This window comes from Prinia subflava, chromosome 2 (genome assembly GCF_021018805.1).
Source record: "Prinia subflava isolate CZ2003 ecotype Zambia chromosome 2, Cam_Psub_1.2, whole genome shotgun sequence".
Lineage (NCBI taxonomy): Eukaryota > Metazoa > Chordata > Aves > Passeriformes > Cisticolidae > Prinia > Prinia subflava.
The window spans coordinates 113,316,130-113,338,846 of NC_086248.1; the positions used below are offsets into that span (position 1 = coordinate 113,316,130).

At 41.0% G+C, this 22,717-nt stretch overlaps 1 protein-coding gene across 5 annotated transcripts in view; it reads right to left on the minus strand.

Moving 5' to 3' along the window:
- The window catches only part of MAP4K3 (mitogen-activated protein kinase kinase kinase kinase 3), a 58,544-nt gene that overhangs the window by 11,236 nt on the left and 24,591 nt on the right, over positions 1–22,717 (minus strand). The window contains exons 13-26 of one of the 5 annotated variants that reach the window (XM_063391694.1): positions 21,127–21,202; positions 20,091–20,149; positions 17,512–17,574; positions 11,579–11,637; positions 10,418–10,456; positions 10,102–10,155; positions 7,131–7,173; positions 6,761–6,923; positions 5,733–5,842; positions 4,800–4,841; positions 4,481–4,565; positions 3,857–3,936; positions 1,374–1,434; positions 1,172–1,283 (exon numbers count right to left, since the gene is read on the minus strand). In XM_063391694.1, coding sequence (XP_063247764.1) covers positions 1,172–1,283; positions 1,374–1,434; positions 3,857–3,936; positions 4,481–4,565; positions 4,800–4,841; positions 5,733–5,842; positions 6,761–6,923; positions 7,131–7,173; positions 10,102–10,155; positions 10,418–10,456; positions 11,579–11,637; positions 17,512–17,574; positions 20,091–20,149; positions 21,127–21,202 — 1,046 coding nt within the window. Of the gene's footprint in view, positions 1–1,171; positions 1,290–1,373; positions 1,435–3,856; positions 3,937–4,480; positions 4,566–4,799; positions 4,842–5,732; positions 5,843–6,760; positions 6,924–7,130; positions 7,174–10,101; positions 10,156–10,417; positions 10,457–11,578; positions 11,638–17,511; positions 17,575–20,090; positions 20,150–21,126; positions 21,203–22,717 lie in introns of all 5 variants that reach the window. The other 4 variants (XM_063391693.1, XM_063391696.1, XM_063391697.1 and 1 more) reach the window with 4 other exon arrangements.

Consider the following 22,717-nt stretch of genomic DNA (forward strand, 5'->3'; position numbering starts at 1 on the left):
AATTTTACTTTGCCTTTTCTCTACCAAAACCTCTGCTTTTACCATTTTGCATGTAGCACTCATCATCACAGCATCCAGAAACTTGTTTAAAAATACACTTTATGGTCTGGTAGGGAAAAAAATTACATTCTCTTACATACTTCAAATGTCTGGTTTTTGCCTGGCTAAATGTGACTACCCTGACATCCTCCAACCAGAGGTAAAACAGGAGAACAGATGATCTAAATTAATCTCTCCTGCCTCTTAATGACTGGCTTGGCACTCACATTCAGGTTGTGCTGCATTTTTCTGGGGAAGTGACATGACTGGACAGGAAATTTTCTGAGTCCTCTGCCACTTGGGTGAGGCACCACTCCAGGCAGAATCTGGTATGGCTTTCCTAGCATGATCCTTATGGTAATTATGGTTATTAGTCCACTGCTGATTCAGTCCTCAAGCCAAAGTCACCCATCAGAGTCAAATTGGAAGAGAGGAGCAGAACAATAGTGCAGGCACACAGAAGATAACAATTCAAAGCACAAATTATCTCTTAGTTATTTAGAATTTATCCTCTAGGAAGAACACAATTTTCAGCCAAGCATTGCACCACTGTTTGCAGGTAACTGCACAAGAAGCCTTTCCTGAATCCAAGAATTTCTTCTTAATAGGCTTTTAACAGAACCAAAGGTAGCAGAGAATCAAATTTTCTACCATCCCATTTCCTAACAAATCTTGTTCTATTAGAAGCCCAGTGTCTCACTCTGCACTTTGTGAATCCAAGATTTTTCTGGCAACGAGATCAGTGTTATTACCTTCTTGTGCTGGGATTTGAATGGGCTGCTGCTGAGGCTTGTCTGGCAGTGTGTCCTGGTTCTGGCCAGGACAGGGTTAATCTCTGCAGCAGCCACAGATTCTGTTTAGCACCAAGTACAAGCAGGATTTACCACAGCAGACTGTACCTGAAAAGAGCTATGCCCAGAAACAAGAGGTTTCCTAACCACAAGGCAAGGTGCACCAAACCCCATTTGTCTAACGAGAGAAATTCCCATCCTGATCCATGCAAATGTAAAATCTGATCAATGCAGAGTGACTCCTGCAAGCTGTGAGCAGAGCCCCCCCTGCCTGCTGCTCCCAAGCACGCCCTGAACTCCCAGAGCTAAAATATTCTCCAAGATCCCACGATTGTATTTACCTGGGAAGGATTCGGTCAGGGAGTTTATGTGCTGGAATAGCAACAGGTAACTTTTGCATTTGCCTTGCATAATCAAAGAGTCCTGGGAGGTTATGGGAATAAAGCTGAGAAGCTTTACCTGGCAATTAGAAAACAAACCACACTTCAAATACGAAACCAAGTGTTTACAGCGCTGCCACTCACAGCTAGCACAGGAACTTACCAGATATTGATAACAAACAATTGTTCATGACATACAACCAGGTACATCTTCGGGGAAATAGCTGGGACATGGAAGGAAAACAAAGAAGTGGCACTCAATTTGAGATATGCAAGACAATTATCAGTTAGTATCTGCTTAGATGAGAGAACAAAACTAACATTGACTTGCTTTTTGCAGTGGAAGTTTAAGCCAAATAACATTTACCTGGATTCCAGAGTTAGTTCAGAGTAAATCTTAGGCACACACACTATATTTAATATATGAATTAACATTTAGACAATTAGCACATTTTATACTCATGTCTTCAGGTATATTACATTCCACAGGATTCATTATAAAGATCAACCCTTTTCTAAAAAAAAAATCAAAACCCACTGAATTTTCTCCTTCAAAGAAGAAAAGCTCAGCAACAAACTCCAGTAAATCAAGCATGGTCAATAAACCACAGCCATTCTAAAGCCTGTGACAGTCCAACTCCCTGGAAACAATTCAAACTGGTACTTGGAAGGGATTCTTCACCTTCACCTGCATGAACACACATTTCACTGAAGTGATGAGTAAGCACAACAAATGTCCAGGGCTGTTTTTTGTCAAATCCTACAATTCCTAAAAGGATGGGGGTGAAAGCAACAATACATCCCTTAAAAAACCCAAACAAACCACAACTACTTTTTCTCCCCCCTCACCTAACTTCTGGAACTCACTGGCACAAGATGTCACGGAGATGGAAAGTACCAACACAAACAAAGGATTAGACACACTCATGTTCAACAGGCCCAAAAGTGGACAAAAACCCAGGCAGGGATCCCCCAACATCCCAGATCCAATGAGTGCAGTGGAGTCTGAAGAGAACACCAAGCTCACTGACATTTCCCACTCCACTTCAGCCAAGAGATTATTGGGCTAGACAGACCACTCAGGAGCACAATTGTTTTGCTCTTAAAAAAAACACCAAAGAAAACAGAACAACTCTTCCCAAAAAAGAGTAGAATATTAACCTTGAAGCTATTCTAAGTCCTGGAAATGTGTATTATGTCTCCTTTGTCCACTGGTTCAGAGAAATACAGCGAAAATAATCCAGGACACTACTTTTGCTTTTATGCTGAGTTGTATCAGAGTGAGAGCATAAAACACAAACCTTGGAAATGCTATTAAAGACCTCCTGACTGTTATAATAAATAATGATGCAACTCATGGTTAGCACAGAGGTGCACTCCTGTTCCTGGAGTCTTCTCACAACCCAAACACACTGTAAGAAGCACCTGTGGTAATAACCTAGCACACTGCTTGTATCACAATTCAGTATTCAAGGTGATGGACCTTCTGTAGGTGCCTGAGCCTACTGTGACTCAGCAGGTTTGGATCTGAGAATTAAAGAACAGCAGCTCTGCAAATTATCACGTTAACTGCCCTGTCACTCATTGCTCTTGTTCCACACAGGCCTGGCTGTGTCAGCAAGCGTTTCTCCTTGTCCCTGAGTGCTTATGAAAACACCTCCCTGAAAGCTCACTGGGTAACAGGCTGTATGAGTCTCATTACAGCTCCTCTCCCTCCTTGCCAGTTAAAAACCAAACCAAAACCAACCCCAAACCTCTCCTTGGTCCACCTGGCCTACAAGAATTATTGCACCAGTGATGTTTCTCAGGGCAGCTGCTACAACTGCAAGGCAGCAGCAGAGAGGCACCTGAGCTAAGCTGACACCAGGTAACTCGAGCACCAGTGTGATTTTGGGTTACACTAAGCTCAGCTCAGGCCAGCTGGGTCTCCCTCCCAACAGAACAGACTTCTCCACAATGTCCTGGAGGATGAAGAACCACCAGTGCCTCCAGCCTGCACTGGGAATTCCTTGCAAACTCCTCCATCTTATGGCAGGTGCACAGCTCCCTATGGCAGGGAGAAGGCAACAAGCAAAACAAATCTCTTGGAGAGAAACAAAAGAGCTGGAGAATACAGAAAGGCTGGCAACTTGCATTTCCCCTCCCCAGCAACCCTTTCAAAAGTTATTCTTGTAAGACTCTGCAAAGACAGAGCTTTAGTAAGCTGAGTCTCAGCAGCAAAGCTGCTTTTAGGGCCACAAGAACAGACTCCTGTGGATGCAGGATCTCCTTGCTTCCCTGCAGCTGACACACAACCCTGCACAGTCTGTTTGCTGCAAAGATTCTGCACTGGAATGAAGTTCTATGGAAAACAGAAACTTTCATCCACAACGCATCAGGGGAATTCCCCACTATTTACCCAATCATTGAACTGCAGAGCAAAGCACTGAGAAGTTCAAAACAGGCAGATGAAGATCTCCTATACAAACATGGCTCAGCCTACAAACACAAACATGACTGAAAAGTATCCTCAACAGCAAATATTTAAAGTAATTTTCAGTGTAGCCAATGCCTATGTAAATATATAAAAACCATTTTTACAAGGATTATACAACATTAATCTGAGTGGTTAAAAAAGTGATGTATTTTTTTTAACCTGAAATCTACCTGCTCCATTGATGTTTCATGAAGTTCATTGAGGTTCAGTGTGTAAATACCTTCTTCTGCTCCAAATATCAAGTACTGATCTGCACACACAAACAAAAAGAGGTAGAAATCTTGATTTCAGGAAGGCTACGTACACCTTTACCAAAAAAATACATTTATGCACACAGAAACAAATCAAACTGTAATAGTCACAGCGTTTGAAAGTACAGAAAATTAATCCTGGTAGGAAGCTTTCATTTATGAATGGGGCTGGTTTAAGTCATTAGGAAAGCTCAAGGGGTTTTTTAAGTAATAATTGAAATTGAATGATAAATAAATCAATCTCAGCTAAGACCTCTAGAAGTCAGATTTTTTACAGATAAATTAGGATTGTCTTCTTTTGGACTAAAATGCTGAGAAGAGTGTTTACCTTAAATATGTAATTTATTCTTTTTAATCAAAGCAAAAAACTTCATCCAATATATCTTAAAAAACAACACAACTTTAGACAGCAGTGGCACAGTTAAAGAATGACTCCTGCTTATGTGAATGTATGTCTGTTTTAAAAGGAACAGTTCTGCTCATCTAAGCACTCTTAAATTCAAGGAGAGGACAAAACGGGTAAAATACTCATCATATAAATACCTCTCGTATCTGGATTTATCCAAGATGTTGCACAATGAATTTTTAATGGACAGCCATTGAAAACCTTTGAAAAGCAAGCACCCATCTGTAGAAGTAAAAACATTAAATATATACATTTGAAAAATTCAAATGTGACCTTCCCAAAAGGATTATTTCTACTTCAAGTAGTAACAAAAGGTTCGAAGTCATACCACTGGCTTACATTGCTAAGCCATATTAGATTTTTAAAGTAAAAAAACCCCAACCACTACAAACATTCCAAACATGTGCCCTTTCCCCCTGCTCCCCACGTGCATTTGTGTGACTCAGCAATACTCACATGGACTTTAGGGGTGGGAGGAAGGCCGTTACTAATTGGCTTCTGAAAAATAAAATTAAAAAGTCTGTTTACACTCACATGCACACCACACTTGAACATGGATATTCCCTCCCCACACACAGCATCACCACAACCACTCAGCATCATTTTCCTTCACTAAAATCTCCACTGTGATCCCCTGACACCTCCTCACTGCATGTTTGCAGTCTTGTGCAGTATTTTCACACTACAATGGTGCCTGTAAAAGTGTAATTTCCAGTAGTAGTTTAAGCAATATTGTAACAACTGCTCAACCCTTCAGTATTACAGCACTGAATGTCACCACTCAGTGCCATATACACCTTCCTGTGTCAGCAGCAATTTCTCCTACCACAAATAAGCTTCTGCACAAATGTATTTTACAGGTCAACTTCAAACACACAATTTCAAACAAGTTCAAAGCTGTGCAGGTAATCCTACTCTCCAAAGTATCACTGGCACTTCCTTAAAACAAAAAAGACCCATCAGCACGTTTGTAGTCTATTTCCTCTTCACTTCTCACCAAAAAATTCCATTTCTAGGCTCTCAAAGAGGGCAGGCTGAGGTTACATTTCATCTGCTCTGACTACAGCACACCCCATCCCCTCATTCCCCAGTTTGCTTTTCAGTACAACACAGGACAGGGCTCCCATGAGGTCTCCTAGGGGTGGGAGAGAGCAAGTAAATTGTATATATTTGTGATTATGTTTGCTTCTAAGGACAAGTAAACACTGACAAACTTCAGCCCTCAGTCTGTGTCACAACTAGACAACCAAGGGAAACTGCTTTGATTCAAAGTAAACAAAATGCCATCCAGCAGAATTACCATATTAAACTGCATGCCTGCTCCTTTTCTTTGCACGTGCAGAACAGACAAGACAACTCCAAAGGGACACCAGAAGCTTGAATACCTACCAGTATTTCCTTCTTTTCTTTCATTGAAAAGTTAGTGTCTCTGGCTTCGTTCTGTTGATGTGGCAGCTCCTCTCTTTCACCATTTAACTGCACAGAAGTGACTCCATTACCTAGAAAGATTCATGTTTAAAAATGTGTCCCCCTTCCCTCACCCCAAAGAGTAATCCAGCCTAAAAGCTTTTCTAAGTGGGCCACAATTTCCAGCTAAGTCAGAACATATCCTATATACAACATAATATCAGATGCCCTCACTGATTTCTGAAGCATTGTCCCTATGTGTGCACACATCCATGAAGCCACACTCAATCCCAGCCCATAAATTTTAGTAATTAATGCAACAACTCTAATAGACTCACTCTAAACTCTAACAGGAGCACAGCAAGGGAAGCAGCCACAGTCAGGAGGGAAAACACCCACACAAATTCTGCCAACAGCTCCCTTCAGTGACTGACTCCTTACGAACACAGCCCAACCTTTACCAAGCCACCTGCAGCACTGAGTACGGAGCAAGGAGAAGCTGCCAGAGTGACAATGAAAGGCACACATGGAGCTTGCCTAAGGGAAGGCAGCCCCAGGCAGCTCCAGGGCACCAGCCTGACCAAGGCAGGGACGAGCAGTGAGCAGGCAGGGACACAGTCACCTCCTCTGCTCCCCAGCCACGGCATCACCTACAGAAGCAACTCTGAGAGCAGAGCTCTGCTCCTGGCAGCTGACACACGGAACCTGGACCCACACACAGCTCCTCACCAGCCCTGCCACGCTGCAGGACAAGCCTGCTGCCCAGGAAAGTGTCACCAGTGGCATCAGCAGGGACTGGGCAGGGACACGGACAGAAGGCACATTGGACCCTCCTAGAGTTAAAGCATGCTCTCCTCATGAATTTTGGCTTTCAGGCACTTTTTTACTTGCCCACCATGGAACAATTACCTCAGTATCTTTCAATGTATGCACAGCTAAGAATACAGAAATAAAATCACATCACATTCTTTAAGAAATACTTGCACATTCCTTGGGGTCACTTTTATTACCTAAAGGATTCGATTTCTGTGGGGGTAACCGAGGAGGGGGTGGTCTGGGGGGAACATGAGATGTAGATTTTGCTGGACTCTCTGATGTTGGGCATCTCTTGATTGTCCCTTGATTTTCATTTTCAGAAGAGTAGGTTTCTTGGGGGATAAATATGGATTTAGGCTGAAAGAGACACAGTAATAATCAAAACATAATGAAAAGAAATTCAAAGCATCCATGTCACTAATCAATGAGGATGAAATACCACATGCAGCATTTAGATCCTGAAATTTTCACAAGAGCCACCAATACAGTAATTTAAATATTCTCCATTTATTTGTTTATTTCAAGTGCATTTTTCTCCTGAGCAACCAAATCCCCCTCACTTACCTTTGGTGGTAAAGGAGGTGGCACTTTAGGTTTCATAGTAGCACTATAAAGAGAAGAAACAAAACAAAACAAAGAGAAAAAATTTGAAATGCAGTCCTCAGGAATACACAGGTTTTTATAAATGCCATACAAATAAATCCCATTAACTTGTCAGGGGCACTGTTACAGCCCAGTGACTGCATCACAAATACTCTCAAACATTTTGTTATACCTCAGACATGATATGAAAACAAGCATCACAGGTTCCCCCCAGAGAGCAGAGAGAGTCATGAAGTGATTTACTGAAAAAGCACAAACTTGTGCAGAAAAAAGGAGGGAGAAGCACAGGAGGCCTGACACTTGCTCTGTTGAGAGGAGAAAATTTAGGGTAGCAGTGAGCTGAACACGAGTTACAAGAAAACTAATGAAGATCGTTCCTTGGGAAATTTACACTGATGGCTTACAACAGCCTTACACATAAAAGTAAAATCCATCTGCAGAGGACAGCTGCCCTCATGTTTAGGTGGGATGGTGGATTTTTGGTTGATGATTTTGGTTCTCTTTTTTCACAGAAAACTTGGTCCTGCTAGAACAGCTTGGTCCAACAGCACAAGATATTACCAGAAAACAACACTGCTGAAGCACCAGGGGCATTCTTCCTCTCCTGGTTCTGTGGTTTAAAAAATATGCTGCATTTAAAAAGACAACATTAAACTCCAAAATTCTGCCTGTTTTGAAAACTTCTTCCACTGTCCTGTTTCCTAATCTTTTAGGAACAGAAAATTATTTCCACTAAATAAACGAGGAATACAGCTGTGAAAACTTGACATTTTTCCACAACATTTTCCTTGTTTTTAAATTATGTTCAAAGTAGTAAGATATCTGCCTGTTTGTTTACAGGCCAATAACTCGTCTGCTTGGCCTCATTCTTTTCAGGAGTTTCTGTCCTGGCATCGCATCTGCTGTTTGTATTTCAGAGAAGCTGGAAGGGGATTCTCAGAACAAGTCCCCCATGTACTTCAGCTGCTTTGGTGGTAGAAATTCTCTTCTCTTGGTAATATGGGGCCAAGCTTAAGTCCTCAGTCACTAGAGTTTAAGCTCCATTTCCATCTTGTTCTGTATTCCTCCTGCATTTCAGACAACCAAAGTTACTGGGCAGCCCAAGAAAGCAAAAGGCACCAACGTGGCATGCCTGTGACAGATGTGTGTCCAAAGGACTGATTTCAGCAAGAGGCTGAGGTGCAGCTTGTCACTGTAATTTCTGCTTTCCCACTTTCTGTAACCAGGAAATTCAAGCACTGGCAGCCTCGCTGCTCACAAAAGAAAGAAATATCAAAACAATCTAAATGATGAGTTGAAGAGTGAGAACTTGATATTGTTCTCTGAAACATGGATCCTCTGCTGCTACAGTCCCCTGGTGTCATGCAGGGGCAGCAGTTTGGGCTGGGATGGCTGCACTGCATTCACTGGGTCTGTTCTGATCTGAAGGGAGAAGTGACTGATGTCACAAGCGCTCCTCAGCTGCAGCTCCACCTCACAGAACAAACCAACCCCTGAATCTTCAGGGGCTCCACAGAAGGACATTCAAGACCAGGCAGATGAAGCAATAACTGCAGCAGCTCTTTGGGCTCCAGCAGACACCAAGAGAAAGGCACAGATACAGGATGGGTCTGACCCAAAACTGAGGGGTCCCAGCTTTCACCCACTGCCAGGCCCTCTCTGTAGGGCAAAAGTACTTAGGATGAAATAGCAGAACAAACAAAAAACACCAAGACAATTCTGGAAGGCAGAATTGGCCCCCGGGGTCAGATGCATTAGAACCTCTCCAGAAGCTGTTTTCAGGTTCTTCCTTGCCTAACCTAAAAATCAAAATCTACAGAAACAAAAGTGGTGTAAGCAGCTGAAATCAGTGCTGTTTAAAAGTCATGATGGAGCTCATGCAAGGAACAAAGACCTCAAAGCACTGCACTAAGAAATCAGTGCTGGCACCTCAAGGCAGCAGGGATCAAGAGGTTCCAAGCCCTGGAACATCACTGGAGTTGGTGATCCTGGCTACAAACAGACCAAGAAGTGTGGGGGGAAAACAAACATTAAACAAAAAGGTTTGAACAGACACAGAGCTGTACACAAAAAAGGTTTGTATGGATGGAAGAACCAGGCTGAGGGGGCTCACAAAAGCAGTAAAGTCACTCAAAAAAGGAAACAGAGGTTATAGTTTGGGTCTCTGCAAGAGAGAGATGCCAGCAGTAGATAACATGAGTTTTAAAGGTTTCTTGTATGAATCAACAGCTTTCCAAATTATCCATTAACAGAATGCAAACAAAAATTCCACTTCAATGGCATCGTTCTTGTTGGTCTTTACATCAGATTTCTTCAGGAATGTAAATCTACACAAACTGGTTTTGCTTTTTAATTTGCTTCAGCTCTCATCTATCAATCAAATAGTGCCCAAGAACACTTATACCAGTGGGATTTAATATGAATATTGTTAATTTGACACATGCCTTTGCAGTCACACAACCTCTCTCTCTCTGAGTAAAGGAAGCCTCTGTTCCAAAAACCAAGCACCCATACAAGCATCCTCTGGGAGAACACAGAACAAGCTCCAACACCTAGAGAAGCCTGTAATGTACATATTTTATCTACTTCTCATGAGCTTTATTTTAATATACAGTTATCAGTTCTAAAGAAGTCACTCAGACTGTAGTCAGACAAATTACTGGCTCAACATAAGGATGCCAGGATTTTGTTGCATAATAGAAAATAAAACAAAACTATCAATCAAGTAACAAGATTTCTCTCTCCCCCCAATTTATAACCATCAGCAGAGTAAGACAACTTATGGTGATGTAATCTAGCAACAACATTAAAATACCTATCTTTAAAAATGCTGTAGCAAAATAATCCCAAGTTGTTATAGAATGTGATTCAACCTTTTTTTGAAATACTCATCTATTCAAGAATCTGATTTATTTTTACAAGAGGTACTTACTGTTTAGAATCATCATCTGCATCATCATCATCTTCTAAATGTGCCACATGTCCCCTAAGAAAATGAACAGGTTGAGTGAGTTATATTAAAATTACCTTGACTGTTGTGAAAGATTCTGAGCTCAAAATCTACCTTTTTATAGAACTTTACTGTCTTTTTAAAAAATCATTATTGTTCTTTCAAGTACAGCCCAAACAACCATGCCTCTCACAGGCTCTCAGCAAGCACAGGGACAAACAAGAATTTGTGACAGACAAAAGAATCAATGCACAAATAACTTTGGAAACACACGAGAGGAAAAAAGAAATAGAATTACCGCTGATGTAGCTCTTCTTCAACTGATTTTAAGAGACTCCTTCAGCATTAAATGAGAACAAGAACATAATTTAATTGTGGTACACAAGCATAATTATAAAAGCCAGAACAAAAGCACCTATGATTCTACCAGTAAATCATCCAAAGCATGTTACTTCAGCTGGCTTTCAGAATATTCATCCAGCATCCAATAAAAAACAAACATAGCTGCAATTCTTTAAAATTTATTGTTCACACAACACACTTTCATGTGTGTTTATTAATTAATGTATTAAGTGCAATGATCCTTTTTCCTACTACTGTAAAAAAGGACTGTGTTACTTTAATCCAATTTAAAAGAAATCCGTAAGAAAATCTTAATACTAAACAGACTGACCAGTATGAAACTACTGCTGGGATAAATTAATTCTTCCCTGGTTAATTTCTGTAACATTCTGAATTTCATACTCATGCTTTTGTCTGAAAACACAGAGAAGAATCACAGGACTAAGGAACAAGAGGCTTTCAAAACATATCAGTACTGATTTTTTTCCCAGTTAAAGACTATGCAAAAATATCATGCTCTATTATTAGGTTTGCTGCATTTTCAGTATGATTTCATTTAGCAAATCAAAACAAGGCATCCTAATTCTGGCATGCATAAATGCAATCAAGTAATTGTGTGCAAAGGGAAAATCATAAGATTAAGGTATCAAGATGATTGAAGGTATGAGCATGAAGTTAAAGGGCTTGCTAAGAAAGGTAAGATTTATTTTTTTAAAGCCTCTATAACTGCATGTTCCTAGAGCTCTACAAGATAAAAAAAGGCATAAAGTCATGGCCAAGAGCAGCACTGGCAGTTCCCAGATGGGGTAAAACTCTGCTCTGTGGGACCTATCATGCAGAGTATTTTGTAAACAAGTAGACCAAGATAACAGCTCTTAAAAGGAAGATTACACCACCACAGAGACAATATGGTCAATGCAGCCTCAAATACTGCAAAGTGCTGTGATTCGGTATCATTAGAGTTACTGTTATTTTAGAAATAAACAAGGGATTTTGGGATTTTGGAATTTTAACTGACAGAAACAAGTTTGACCTATTTCACCACATCCATTTCTAATCTGTCTTTCTATTAAAAGTCTTGAAAGAGTTAAAGACAAAAATGCAGTTGCTTACTCACTTATTTGCACCCAGAAAGTAGCCACACTGAGGACCATGACCATATTCCAGCTGCAGATCCTAGAACACAAGAGAATGAACAGGTGAGCATCAACACCCCCCCTGTGCCGTGCTGCTGTGAGCCCCACTGCACCCAAAAATCTCCTCTCTGCCAGTTTGCTCCATCTCTAATTCTTTTTGACTCTAACCTTAGCACCTTCCTGGCACACAAGAGACCCTCGGCTCAAATCAAGTCAGCTGCAGCAAAGCAAATGTAACAACGACAAAAATAATACAACAATAAAAGAAAAAAAATCAGGACTTTGCATCAACCAGATCCCACAGAGAACCCAGCTACCCCTCACTGGCACATTTAGTAGTCAGTTCAGAAGGGGAGTAATTCTGGCAGGGAGCCTGAAGTCCTTTAGCAGGGGGAAACATTTAAAAAATCAGCAGAGAGGACAGTAAATGCTTTTATCACTCTGGTTATACCAATATGTATACGTTAGGAAGACCTTCTCATTTGGAAAAAAACCAAAAAAACCCCCAAAAAACCCAAAAACAAAGGACAAAAAACCCAACCAGAATTCAAGTCAAACACTCCAGCAATCATGGAGTGCAGGCTACACAGAGAAAGATGTGGTAATAGGCTTTCAACACTATTTTTAAATAAACACCATAAAGGTATAAATATTTAATGCATTAATGGAACACAGGGACCCCACTGAAACACAATCAAAGCTGCATCTGCTGGCAGAACACTGCTATAATTACAGCCTTTTTTGTTCAGGTGGGTCACAACAGGAGAAATCTGAGCATAAATTTGCTCCCAAAATAGTGAGTGTATTCACCAGGAGAAACAAATTATTGATCACCTAAATCAGTGATAAATGGAGCTACACTCTTCCTTCTCAGGAGACATTTTAAAGGTCTCCCAACATCTCCTGTTGAACAGGCTCCTTTCAGGTGCAATTCATATCAAAATTCTTGTCACCTTTCAGCAAGAGGCCCTGATACCCAAGCTCTCAGAGGAATAAATCTGGATCCCATGGGGCTGACCTTTCAAAAGGGGTTTTTAACAACCAGAGGCAGTCTCACACCAGATCTGCCAGCGTTCCAAGCTGGTGAAGCAGAACCACTGCAGCCCTGAGCTCCAGGCTGAAGGGCAAGCACGTTAATGCAGAGCTGTAAAGGTTGGTTTTTGCTTGCCAAGGAGTTTCAGGTTGTTTGCTGCACCCTTTACTCTGCCCTGTAAAGCTAAGCAGTGGTTTGCACATGGGTGTGTCTGCCACAGCTGTCAGCAGCATTTGGTTGCTTCAGTGACTTCAGGGATTTTCCCAAAACAAGTGAAATATTGTGCAAAAACCACTCTGGAACTCTGGAACTGATAATTACTTGACGTAAAAGAATGTATAGATGAGAGGGCTGAATAAAAACTGCAAATGCAAGCCTGGTGCTCGCATTTCCTGAACCATGGAGAGACTGACTTTTCAACCTCTGTATCAACTTTATTCCACATCTTTGTTCTAGAATTAAATGATCCCTCAAACCAATATTGCTGTTTTTCACTCCAAAGGTAGGGCCAAGTACTCCATTACCAGGGAAATGTCTCCTTTTGATCTCTTGATAAATACTGAGAGGTTTTAAAAAGTGAAATACATCTTTCTTCTACTCTCTATTTCAAATACACACAGAATTTATAATTTTGTATTGACTACACCTATTCTAGCTACATATTTGATACAGAAACATTGGTAAATACTGCAGGTATCCAGCACAGACTCCAGTGAGCTGTTATACTGCACCAGAATATCCAAGAGAAATAGATATTGTCCTAGGCCACAATAAAGGTATGACATCTTATGAGTTATGGATTTCTACTGGGAAGAACACATTAGCATTAATTACTAAATTATGCAAATCTATATTAATATTTTCATTTTAAATGCTGGTTAGTTAATTAAAATTCTCTTTAGATCAGACAAAATTGACACAGAATAAATCTGAGTGACTGGACAGATATATTCCAATAGAACCTTGAGACCTACAGCCAATAGCAATGCGAAGAGGTCTGTGAACCATCAAATCTACAATACCTTCTGTGGCTTAAATGGAGAAAATCTGCTATTTAATTCCCGCAGAATTTCACTGGAAGTGAACTGCTACTGTATCTTTAACTGTCTTATCATCCTTATTTATTCTATAGGGCTGGGCTGTCCTGGAAATCTATTTTTCAGCCCTCAAAACCAAAACAATGTATAGAGCAAACCAGCAATTCACAGTTCCTTCCTACACTTGCTGCTCTTGAGATCTAACAAGACCACTCAAAATGACAAAATTAAGACTGGAAATGTACAAAATGCTGGGGAAGTAACTCTGAATTTCCAAGAATACAAATCACCTTTGGATACTAATGCATCAACTAAGAAGGCACATACACATTTCTTTCTCAGTAAAATGACAAAGCAATTCCTATCTCATTGCTTCATCAAAGAGAAAGTTAATTTTTTAAAGAGCCTAACACTATCTAAAGCATACTTTCTATTTTAATGCCTTTGCTTCAATATAAAGTGTATTCTTGAATTTCTCTGGATAGCTTAACATATCAGAAACAGTAAGTTGTGTGTATATTTTTTTGAACAGGCTAAATATAATTCTCCCCGGTGGCTGAGTGAGGTTTTAAGTGCATTACTGCTACACAGCCACTGTTCCCTCTTCCCTGTATTTCAGCTCTCCATGCATTTTGTCCATGAAACACCCCCATGCCTCCTAGCAGTAAAACTGAGCATCTCACTCTCTTATTGACTTTTTCCAAGAAAATACCCAAAACATCCAGAAAAGGAAAACAAAAGAGCAAACACCACCGTACTTCCCCCCATTTCCACTTATTTTCTCCTGATCCTACAGCTCATGCTCCTTTGCACTACCTAGAGCTGCCAAAGGTCTAAAGAATCTCTGAAATTCAATACTGAGAGCTGCAGTATGTTTTTAGAGCTATGTTAGCTGAAGTAGGATAGGAGCCTTCAAGGCTTGCAGCAAAGAAAAAGCCCATGTATGCATGTGTAGTGAGGAGAAAAATCACCTTAACCTTGCCCTCCTGGGTGCAGTTCTCTGTTACCTGTGTCCATCTCTTTATTTCAATCTTTTCCTACCAATATTTTAGCTTTTCTGCCACAACTAATTACCAATAACAGAAGAGCTATGCAGAAACATTACATTCCTGAAAGAAACTGCTACCAAAACCCATCACAAATTATTAAACCCCGAGTGCATTTATGAGCCAAAACAAAACCCAACCATGACAGAATTATTTAAATAGGCCCAAATGTATGAATGCACCTGGCAAGGACAGCAGGGAGTGCAAAGCTCTGCCTGAATGCTCTGCTAAAGAAGCCCTAAAAGAAAGTTACATCTGTAACAACTGAAAACAATGACAGGCTGGAACCTGAGAGAGCAAAACCGAGCTTTGTCCAACTCCTCTGCCACTTGAACAGTAGAATTTCTCACTTTTCACTGTGTGTTATATCTTCCAGGTAAATTACTACAGACCTCTATTTAAAGCAAAAGTAAGCTAGAGATCACCAGGGTTTCCTTCCCACTTCACCTTTTTTTGGGAATTCTCTGATGGCATTTCTCACTTCACAAGGTGTGCAGCCCTGTTCTCCATGTATGAATCAGAATTATTTTTCAGCTCACTATGAACAGGAAGAAAAATGTTTTGCCAGAGAATTTCATTCTAGACCAGGATAACCTAAATGAAAATATTTTCTTTTGGTTCAATGTGACATTTTGTTTTGACTCAGAACAACAATAAGCTTCTGTGATTCAGGATCAATAGCATAAGTTTAAAATGTCCCAGAATACAGAGTACATATATTTAAAGATTACTTTGATCTGGATCATTTCCTGAGCTCACAGCAAATGCAATACTCAGCTCTGCAACTTATTTGAGCCAGGATCCAAACAACTGCTTTTAAAATATACAGAAAGGCAGTGAAAATATGTGCCTTATGCAAAGTCTAATGTGCACATTAAGACTAAGAAGACAAAGTAGGAACATAAGGAATTCTATATGACAAAAAGTAGTATGTGTAAAAAAACCTCTAAGGACAGAAGACACCCAAGAAAGTTTCTGAGAAAATAGTTGTCTAGATGCAGAAAAAAGAAAAAAATGTCTATCCTGAAAGACATAAGAGCCTGTATTGAAGCAAAATAGTCTGCTATTTATTTAGCTGTGAATCAAAGGAGTATATTTGTAGAAGATGAAAGAGAAGCCCTATCTTGTCCTTTCTGATTACAGTTTGCATTTAGGCATACTGGGGTTTGGATATGAGATTCTCCCTGCAAACAAGACCTGGACTGAATTTCTAGATTCTTCTGGTAGAGCCAGGCAGGTGTCTCCAAAAAGTACAGGCAGAAGGAAGGGAAGGAGAAAAAGACAGGAATGATTTTCAAGGGTAGCCACATCATAGGCATCAAATATTTGAAAGGTAACGTGCATAAACTATCACATGGTCCAGCTGTGCAAAATCCTGGCACTCACTCCCCAAATCTGCTTTCAACATCAACTGCATGTGGCCCAAAATATGCCTCAATCTAAGATTTTTTAAATTATCTTAGCTCTGCAAAGGGGTTGTTACTTAGGAGGTATTTTATAAAACCAGGGAAAGCAGGAGAGCAAGGAAAGAGCCCAACAGCAGTAGGTGATACATCATGCTTGTGAGAAAGTATGATCATTTCCTCTTGATAAGATTTGAAAAATTCATGTACCACTTCTCAAAGAACATATCGGAAACCAATACTGTCCAATAGCAGGCTAGCAAGATAGGTGACAACACTGAAAGTAGCCTTAAAAAAAAAATCAAAAAGTGTTAAACTGTGAAGAGGAAACCAAAAGCAAACCAAAGTGAAAAGCCAAAACCACACTCTCAAAGCCAGAGGAACTGCACAGGATGGAGGTGTTGCCACCAGGCAGGGAAATCTGAGCTACTCATCTCAAAACAATTATAAACATTCTCATAAGGAAGCAATACAGAAATTTCTTGCCTAGAAAAGCAAAGATGGTCTAAGCTTTCACTAATTATGTTTCTGGCAGATTCAAGTCACACCAGGCCAACAGATGATGTAACAAACAAACAAAACAAGCCTAAAAAAAAAAAGCATCCCATAAAACCCAAGACATTCTCATACACCAGTTTCCCATATCCCTCTTAGTGCCCTTCTATTAAACACCTCAGAAATCATCAAACTTAGCAGATAAATGCTCTTCATTTAGTACAGAATGTCTCTTCCTTTTCTCAGCAGTTTGTGCAAGACTTGAATGTATCACTTATCTAACTCCACAAAGAGCAGAGAAATAAGAAAACTCACTTCCTAGAGTCAGTTCTACACTGTGATGCTAACAAACCAAATTTTTTAGCAGTGCAACAACAGAAAATTTGGGAAATGTATTAGACTTTAAATTATGCCAAATGTCACTGAAAACAGTTATGAGCCCACTTTCTGTTATTTCTATTAAGTGTATATTCATTCTGTAACAGAGTTACCATCTGGAGAATTCAGAGACTTACATAATTTTATAATCTTGCATGAGATCATTTTAAAAAAACCTACCAGACAAAAACACATAGAAAATGTTTCTTCTATTTTCTATCACTCTCCAAAAAACTAACAAATTCTGCACCGTATGGCAGTGAAAAAATCAGAATGAAAGCATAACTCTGAGCCCCTTCTATGAGAGTGATTCAAGTAATTATGAATAGGGGGTTAAATACTGTTAATGCTGCACGTAAGAATTGCTTTCTACACTACAGAAACACACATTTACACTAATAGTGAGATTGAATGGTTTTACACAGATGAAAACACCACTACTACAACAACAGGACAAAACAGGAAAAAGGAAAACAAGGACAACACTAACACTGACAAAGAAAGGCATAAGACGGAAAATACCAGGTTAGATCTTGCAGTGTAGTATATGTCTTCTGAATTGTCCAAAAAATCGCTACTGTCAGGCTGTTCATTAGACAGAGATCAAGAAAAGCAGATTATTTATACTGTGACTGAAAGCCAGGTGCACATAACAGTAAATTTTCTTGCTAAAAATAAAATACTGTTAGCTGAAACGCAAACCCATGTTAAGACAGTTCTCGGAATGGGGGTAGAACACAGGTAAGGGAATGTCACATCACCAAACAGCAAAATGCTGAGTTATTGCTCATCACCTGAGCTGTGGCAATGTGTGACAGTGTCCCAGCAGGAGCCCAGCTCAACTCCTCAGTGCAGCAGTGCCAGTAACCCCAGGCTGCAGGGCTGCAGGGCTCTGTGCTCTGAGCTCAGTGCAAGCTTGGGGAGACACAAGCAACAGCATCACAACTGCTCCAGGGAAAACAGATCCACACTGCTCCTGCAGGAGCAAGAGGCATCTCCACCTCCATCCCAAAGCCTTGCTCTGCCACAGTGCGTGGATTACAAACTCCTCCCACAGACTGGGCTGTGCTGAGGCTCTTGCAGAAGCTTCCATTCTTTGAACAGGTCACTTGTGTGCAATTTGCCGTGCCAATTGAAATTGTCCATTGGTTCTTCAGCTCATCTGGAACTGTATGCTTTTAATTTGATCTCTGGGCCCAACATCACCATTTTTGAAATCACAGATCTGTTTTGTCTGGAAGAACCTATGAGGGAGGTCTGCATGCTTCCTTCTGACATAAGGCATGGAGCAGCTCATTTTCCTCTTCAGAAAGATCCAAACAAACAGAGGTGTTCCATACAGTCAGGGACATGAGGAAGTTCCTTGGGCAGGTTTCACATATGAACATCTGACTAGAACAGACAATCCTAAGATATTTTCTTATCAGCACAATTAGTCTGGATGGCTCAAGTCCCTCCACCGAGCAGCACGAACTCCTGAGACTGCAAAGTGCAAAGGTCCTGACTGCTCACACACAGTGTAGGAAATGCCTCCACTCCTCCCTTCCAACACCTGTCCAAGAACTGCTCTCAAAAGCTCTGCTTTCAACCCCCTAGAAAACCTCTCTCCAGTTTAGCAACCCAAGTTCCTAAGGTGCAGTAAAAGCTCCACTGCCCCATGCAGTTATCCACTAGGGTTTGTTCAGTCAGTGACTGACAAAAACAAAGAAATGGGAAAAGGATTTTTAAAACTTCAACCTCTCCACTAACATCTTTTTACAATTACAATTCTGTGTGTCTATAAATGAAACTCTTAATGAGCAAAAGCAGGGTAATTTCAACTACACAATGCTTCCATTTGTATTTTCTTTACAATCCAGACCATGCAACAGGGAAGCAAAGACAAAATAACTTGGAATCAGTTCAAAAGTAATTTTGAGTTAATTTATGGGTTTATGGTGGAAGCACTGCCTTCATTATCATATTTAATCAAGACTTACATAACCAGGGCTCCTAAACGATGCTGTAATGCAGTTATGGCAAGGTCTAAGGAACACATCTGAAATGCTTGTCTAAATCCTGTATGTGGTTTGGTAAGCTGCTCTCCTCCCTCTCAAACAGGCACCAGAAGCTGAGGCTCCCTGCTCAGCCAGTTCTGAGGACGAACAAGATCAAATACAGCCTCATCCAGCAGAGTCTGCTGACCCACTACCAAAGGGCAAAGCACTGGAAGGATTATTTCAGCACAACCACAGAGCACCACAAGGAAGTCTGGTCAGAAATCCACTCACATGTGGTTTGCAGACTACAGAAGCACATTCCTGAGTACACACCCTGCCAAAAACCAACTCAGAGCAAAGCCAGTGTCCCTCCCACCTATTTACTAAGCCAACTCCTTCTCCTTAACACCTGCCTTAGAAAAACACAGGGAACACATGAGTCTGCAGTGAGGAAGCAAAGGAGTGTCTTTTTATGCAGGAACATGAAGAAACTGCCCCAGTGCACAAATGTGGAAAGCAACACTCTCCAGAGAAGAGAGGAGGCTGCTGCAGTTGTGAGACAGCACAGACACCTCTTCCCTCACAGCCTGAGTTCTCTCCTTGTGCTGATGGGTCCACAGGAGGAAAGCACTGAAAATACACCTGGACAGAAAAGAGCTGCCAGACTCAGCACGGCCCGGCTGTGAGGCAGGGCCACAGGATTATTCACAGAGGAAAGTCTTGTAAAATGCATCACACCTCTCCCCAAGCTCTCAATTCTATCATTTCCATTGTCAATACAAGAACAAGGGGGAGAAAGAGTTGAGGACACACAGGAATTCTACAGTTAAAGAAGTACCTCTGTAAATGAAGGGAATGCTAGAGGACAGTGAGGGATAAGGATGGAGGAGCCCTACAACACAAAGGGCTGCTGCTTAGCATACACAGCACACCTGGCAGAAATCACAAATAAGGAGCTTTGCTACATAAAGTGAAAAAGTCACTGTGTCACAACCTGTCAGTAAAACACTAACCAGTTCAGCAGCACCAAGGAAGCATGCTACACATCTTGGATTTCTCCTCCCTCACAGATATTTGTAGGGATTAATGAGCAGTGCATAGCCCATGCTGCTTGTTACTCACAAATTCATGATGTGGCTCTGTCTCTTTCCTCAAGGGTGGATCAAACTTCACTTGGCCAACTACAGAGGAGAAAAGGAAAACAACAAGTTGGACTGCAGTTAGACAAGACTTAGCTCCAAAGGCTAACGAAAAAGAAAAATTCAGTTTAATGAGTGTATCATATTCCACTGACAGAAACTTGTGACATATGGACATGCCCAACTTGTGTCTGCTAGAAACTACTGGGCACAGAAAGTGCCTTTTATCACAGGGGCAGCCCAGTCATCACCTGCCTCACCTTCTCATTAGAAGGAACAGGAAAACCACTGAGCAAACAGGGCAGTGAAGTGTCCTCCTTGGAGGTGCAATACACTGTATTTTATGGAGAAAACCATCCATGGTATGAATGCACTGTTGGATCTGTTCTTCTGAGAGACTCACTAGCACTGAGGAGTGCTGAATGAGGCTTGGCATGAATTAACCACATTTTCCAGGACAGCTCTTTGGCAGGACTTCTTGAACACTCCTACTTCTCAATTTTACCTTGAGAAAAGACAGCTAAAGCTCTAAGTATTGCTCTGATTTAATTCAACCAAAGTAATTATTACAGCTTGGGCAATGGAGTCTGTTTTTAATGGCCAGTGATGAAGCTCCTCCCTTCCTGACCTCTGTGTGCTTGTTTCAATTCAAAAGCAAATCCAAGATACTAAACTAAGGAAGAAAATATAATCCTTTGCCATGTAGTTACCCAGCTGAATCTGGCACTGGTCTGAATATCCTTGCTGGAGTAACACATGAAACTTTGTCCATCAGCTCTCAGAAGAGCTCAGGCTGTGTCTTGTTCAATTAGGATGAAGCAATAATGAACTCTGCTCAAGTGCTGACAAAGGGTGCAGAGAAATATTTTACAGAACCCATATCCTGAAGTGAAATAGCCTAAGCTTTTATTTTCCTGTGCGTCACTAAAAAGGTTTCTCTGTATGTCAGACACCCAAAACACCAGCTGAAATAATATCAATGATTAAATACATCACATTGTCACATTACACATGCTTACAGTTTATTTCGGAGCGTGTCTTTTCCTCCCTCCCATTTCTACTTGTTGAATGGATTCTGTGAGGCACAACAAGAGGCTGGAAGTCAAAAACGAAATATTTAATACCAAAATATACTCACTTAAAACCCTGTATTGTGTAACAGCTTTTAGCAGGCTTCTTTAGCATAACATAAATAAATAAAAGAAACCAAGTGAAAGCTAAATGTAAAGACTGCATGCATTTTTTAATAAATTCAAGTTAGAATTATTTGGAGACATTGTAACTTGGGTGCCTTCAGTATAAAGGATTTTAGAACTGCATTTGAGCAAATAAAGCTAATGCTGGCCAGCATTTGTCTTTGCTCCTTTTTCCACCATTCAGTTTAAGGGTATTGGTAGCTTTTTAAATAAGCAGCAAGACTAAATCAGACTTACTGGCAGATTTCATTCCATCAGATACAGAAATCATTTTCCCAGCTTTTAACTTAAACTGATGTCTAAAATGTCATCAGTTACGTTATTTAAGCAGATGAGAAATCTACCTCAGGCTTTCAAAGCTGAATAGAAAGGAGTATTCCTGGTACTCCTGTGCTGTGTGGCAAGAGGGATAGCACAATTTCTACAAATTCACCTTCACAGTTACATTCCACTTCCATTTTTCCCTGAATTTCCAGTTACTTCTCTACAGGATGAAGCGTTCTGCACTTTAAGACCTGGCTTTCTTTTTTTGCCTCTTGGATTTTGTCTCTTCTTTCTACATTCACCACTGCAAGTTCTTTTAGGAATGTGGGGGCATTCTGCACCCTTGTTTGCTGCCTCAGGGGCCATGGTGAGCATCCTTGCAGGTGAATCACCCTTTTGTTACTAGTAATATTGTTGCTGTACTTTCACAGAGTCATGAACAGCTCACAAACTCTGTTTATTCCTCAAATACCATCTGCAAACATGATTTCCCCTCTCCCCATTTCACCACACACTGCTTCCTTGGTTCCTGTTGGGCTCCAACACATGTACACGGTGTTTCACCTCCCGTTTTTGTTCACCTGGCTCTTCCTTGGAACTGGAGACATTTACAGACTGTGGCTGTGTATTTTCTCCACATGTCTCACCAGATTTGTTGTTTCTCACAGCTTGTGTCCATCTTTCCCTTCCACAGATCCATTTTGTGTACCATGCACTCTCTGGGCTTTGAAGATGGTCTGATGTGACACCATGTGCTGAAAGGCTGCTCATTTATCACCTTTCCTGAGGAGGCACTGCCTGGTTGTGTGTGGTGTGTGTGCATCTGTAATTCCAGCCCCAGGGGTGCAGCAGCAGGACCAGGAGGTGTTTTCACCTGTGAGCACCTGCACCCTGACACAGACGCCTGTGCTGCACTGCAGACAGAGCCTGTCCTCCTACGACCACAGAATTTCAGTCAGGATCAAATCCTCATCTCAGTCATGAGGACAGAGTCCTCAAGTCACCCTGAAATACCTGCCCTGACAACAGGCTGACACAAACACCTGACACCTGAGCTGTGCAGGAGCACAAAGGAATCTAGGTGAACTTCCTGACAAATAACATTTGGGCACAATTTCCATCATGGCACAGGTCTCAAAAGCAGTTTTAT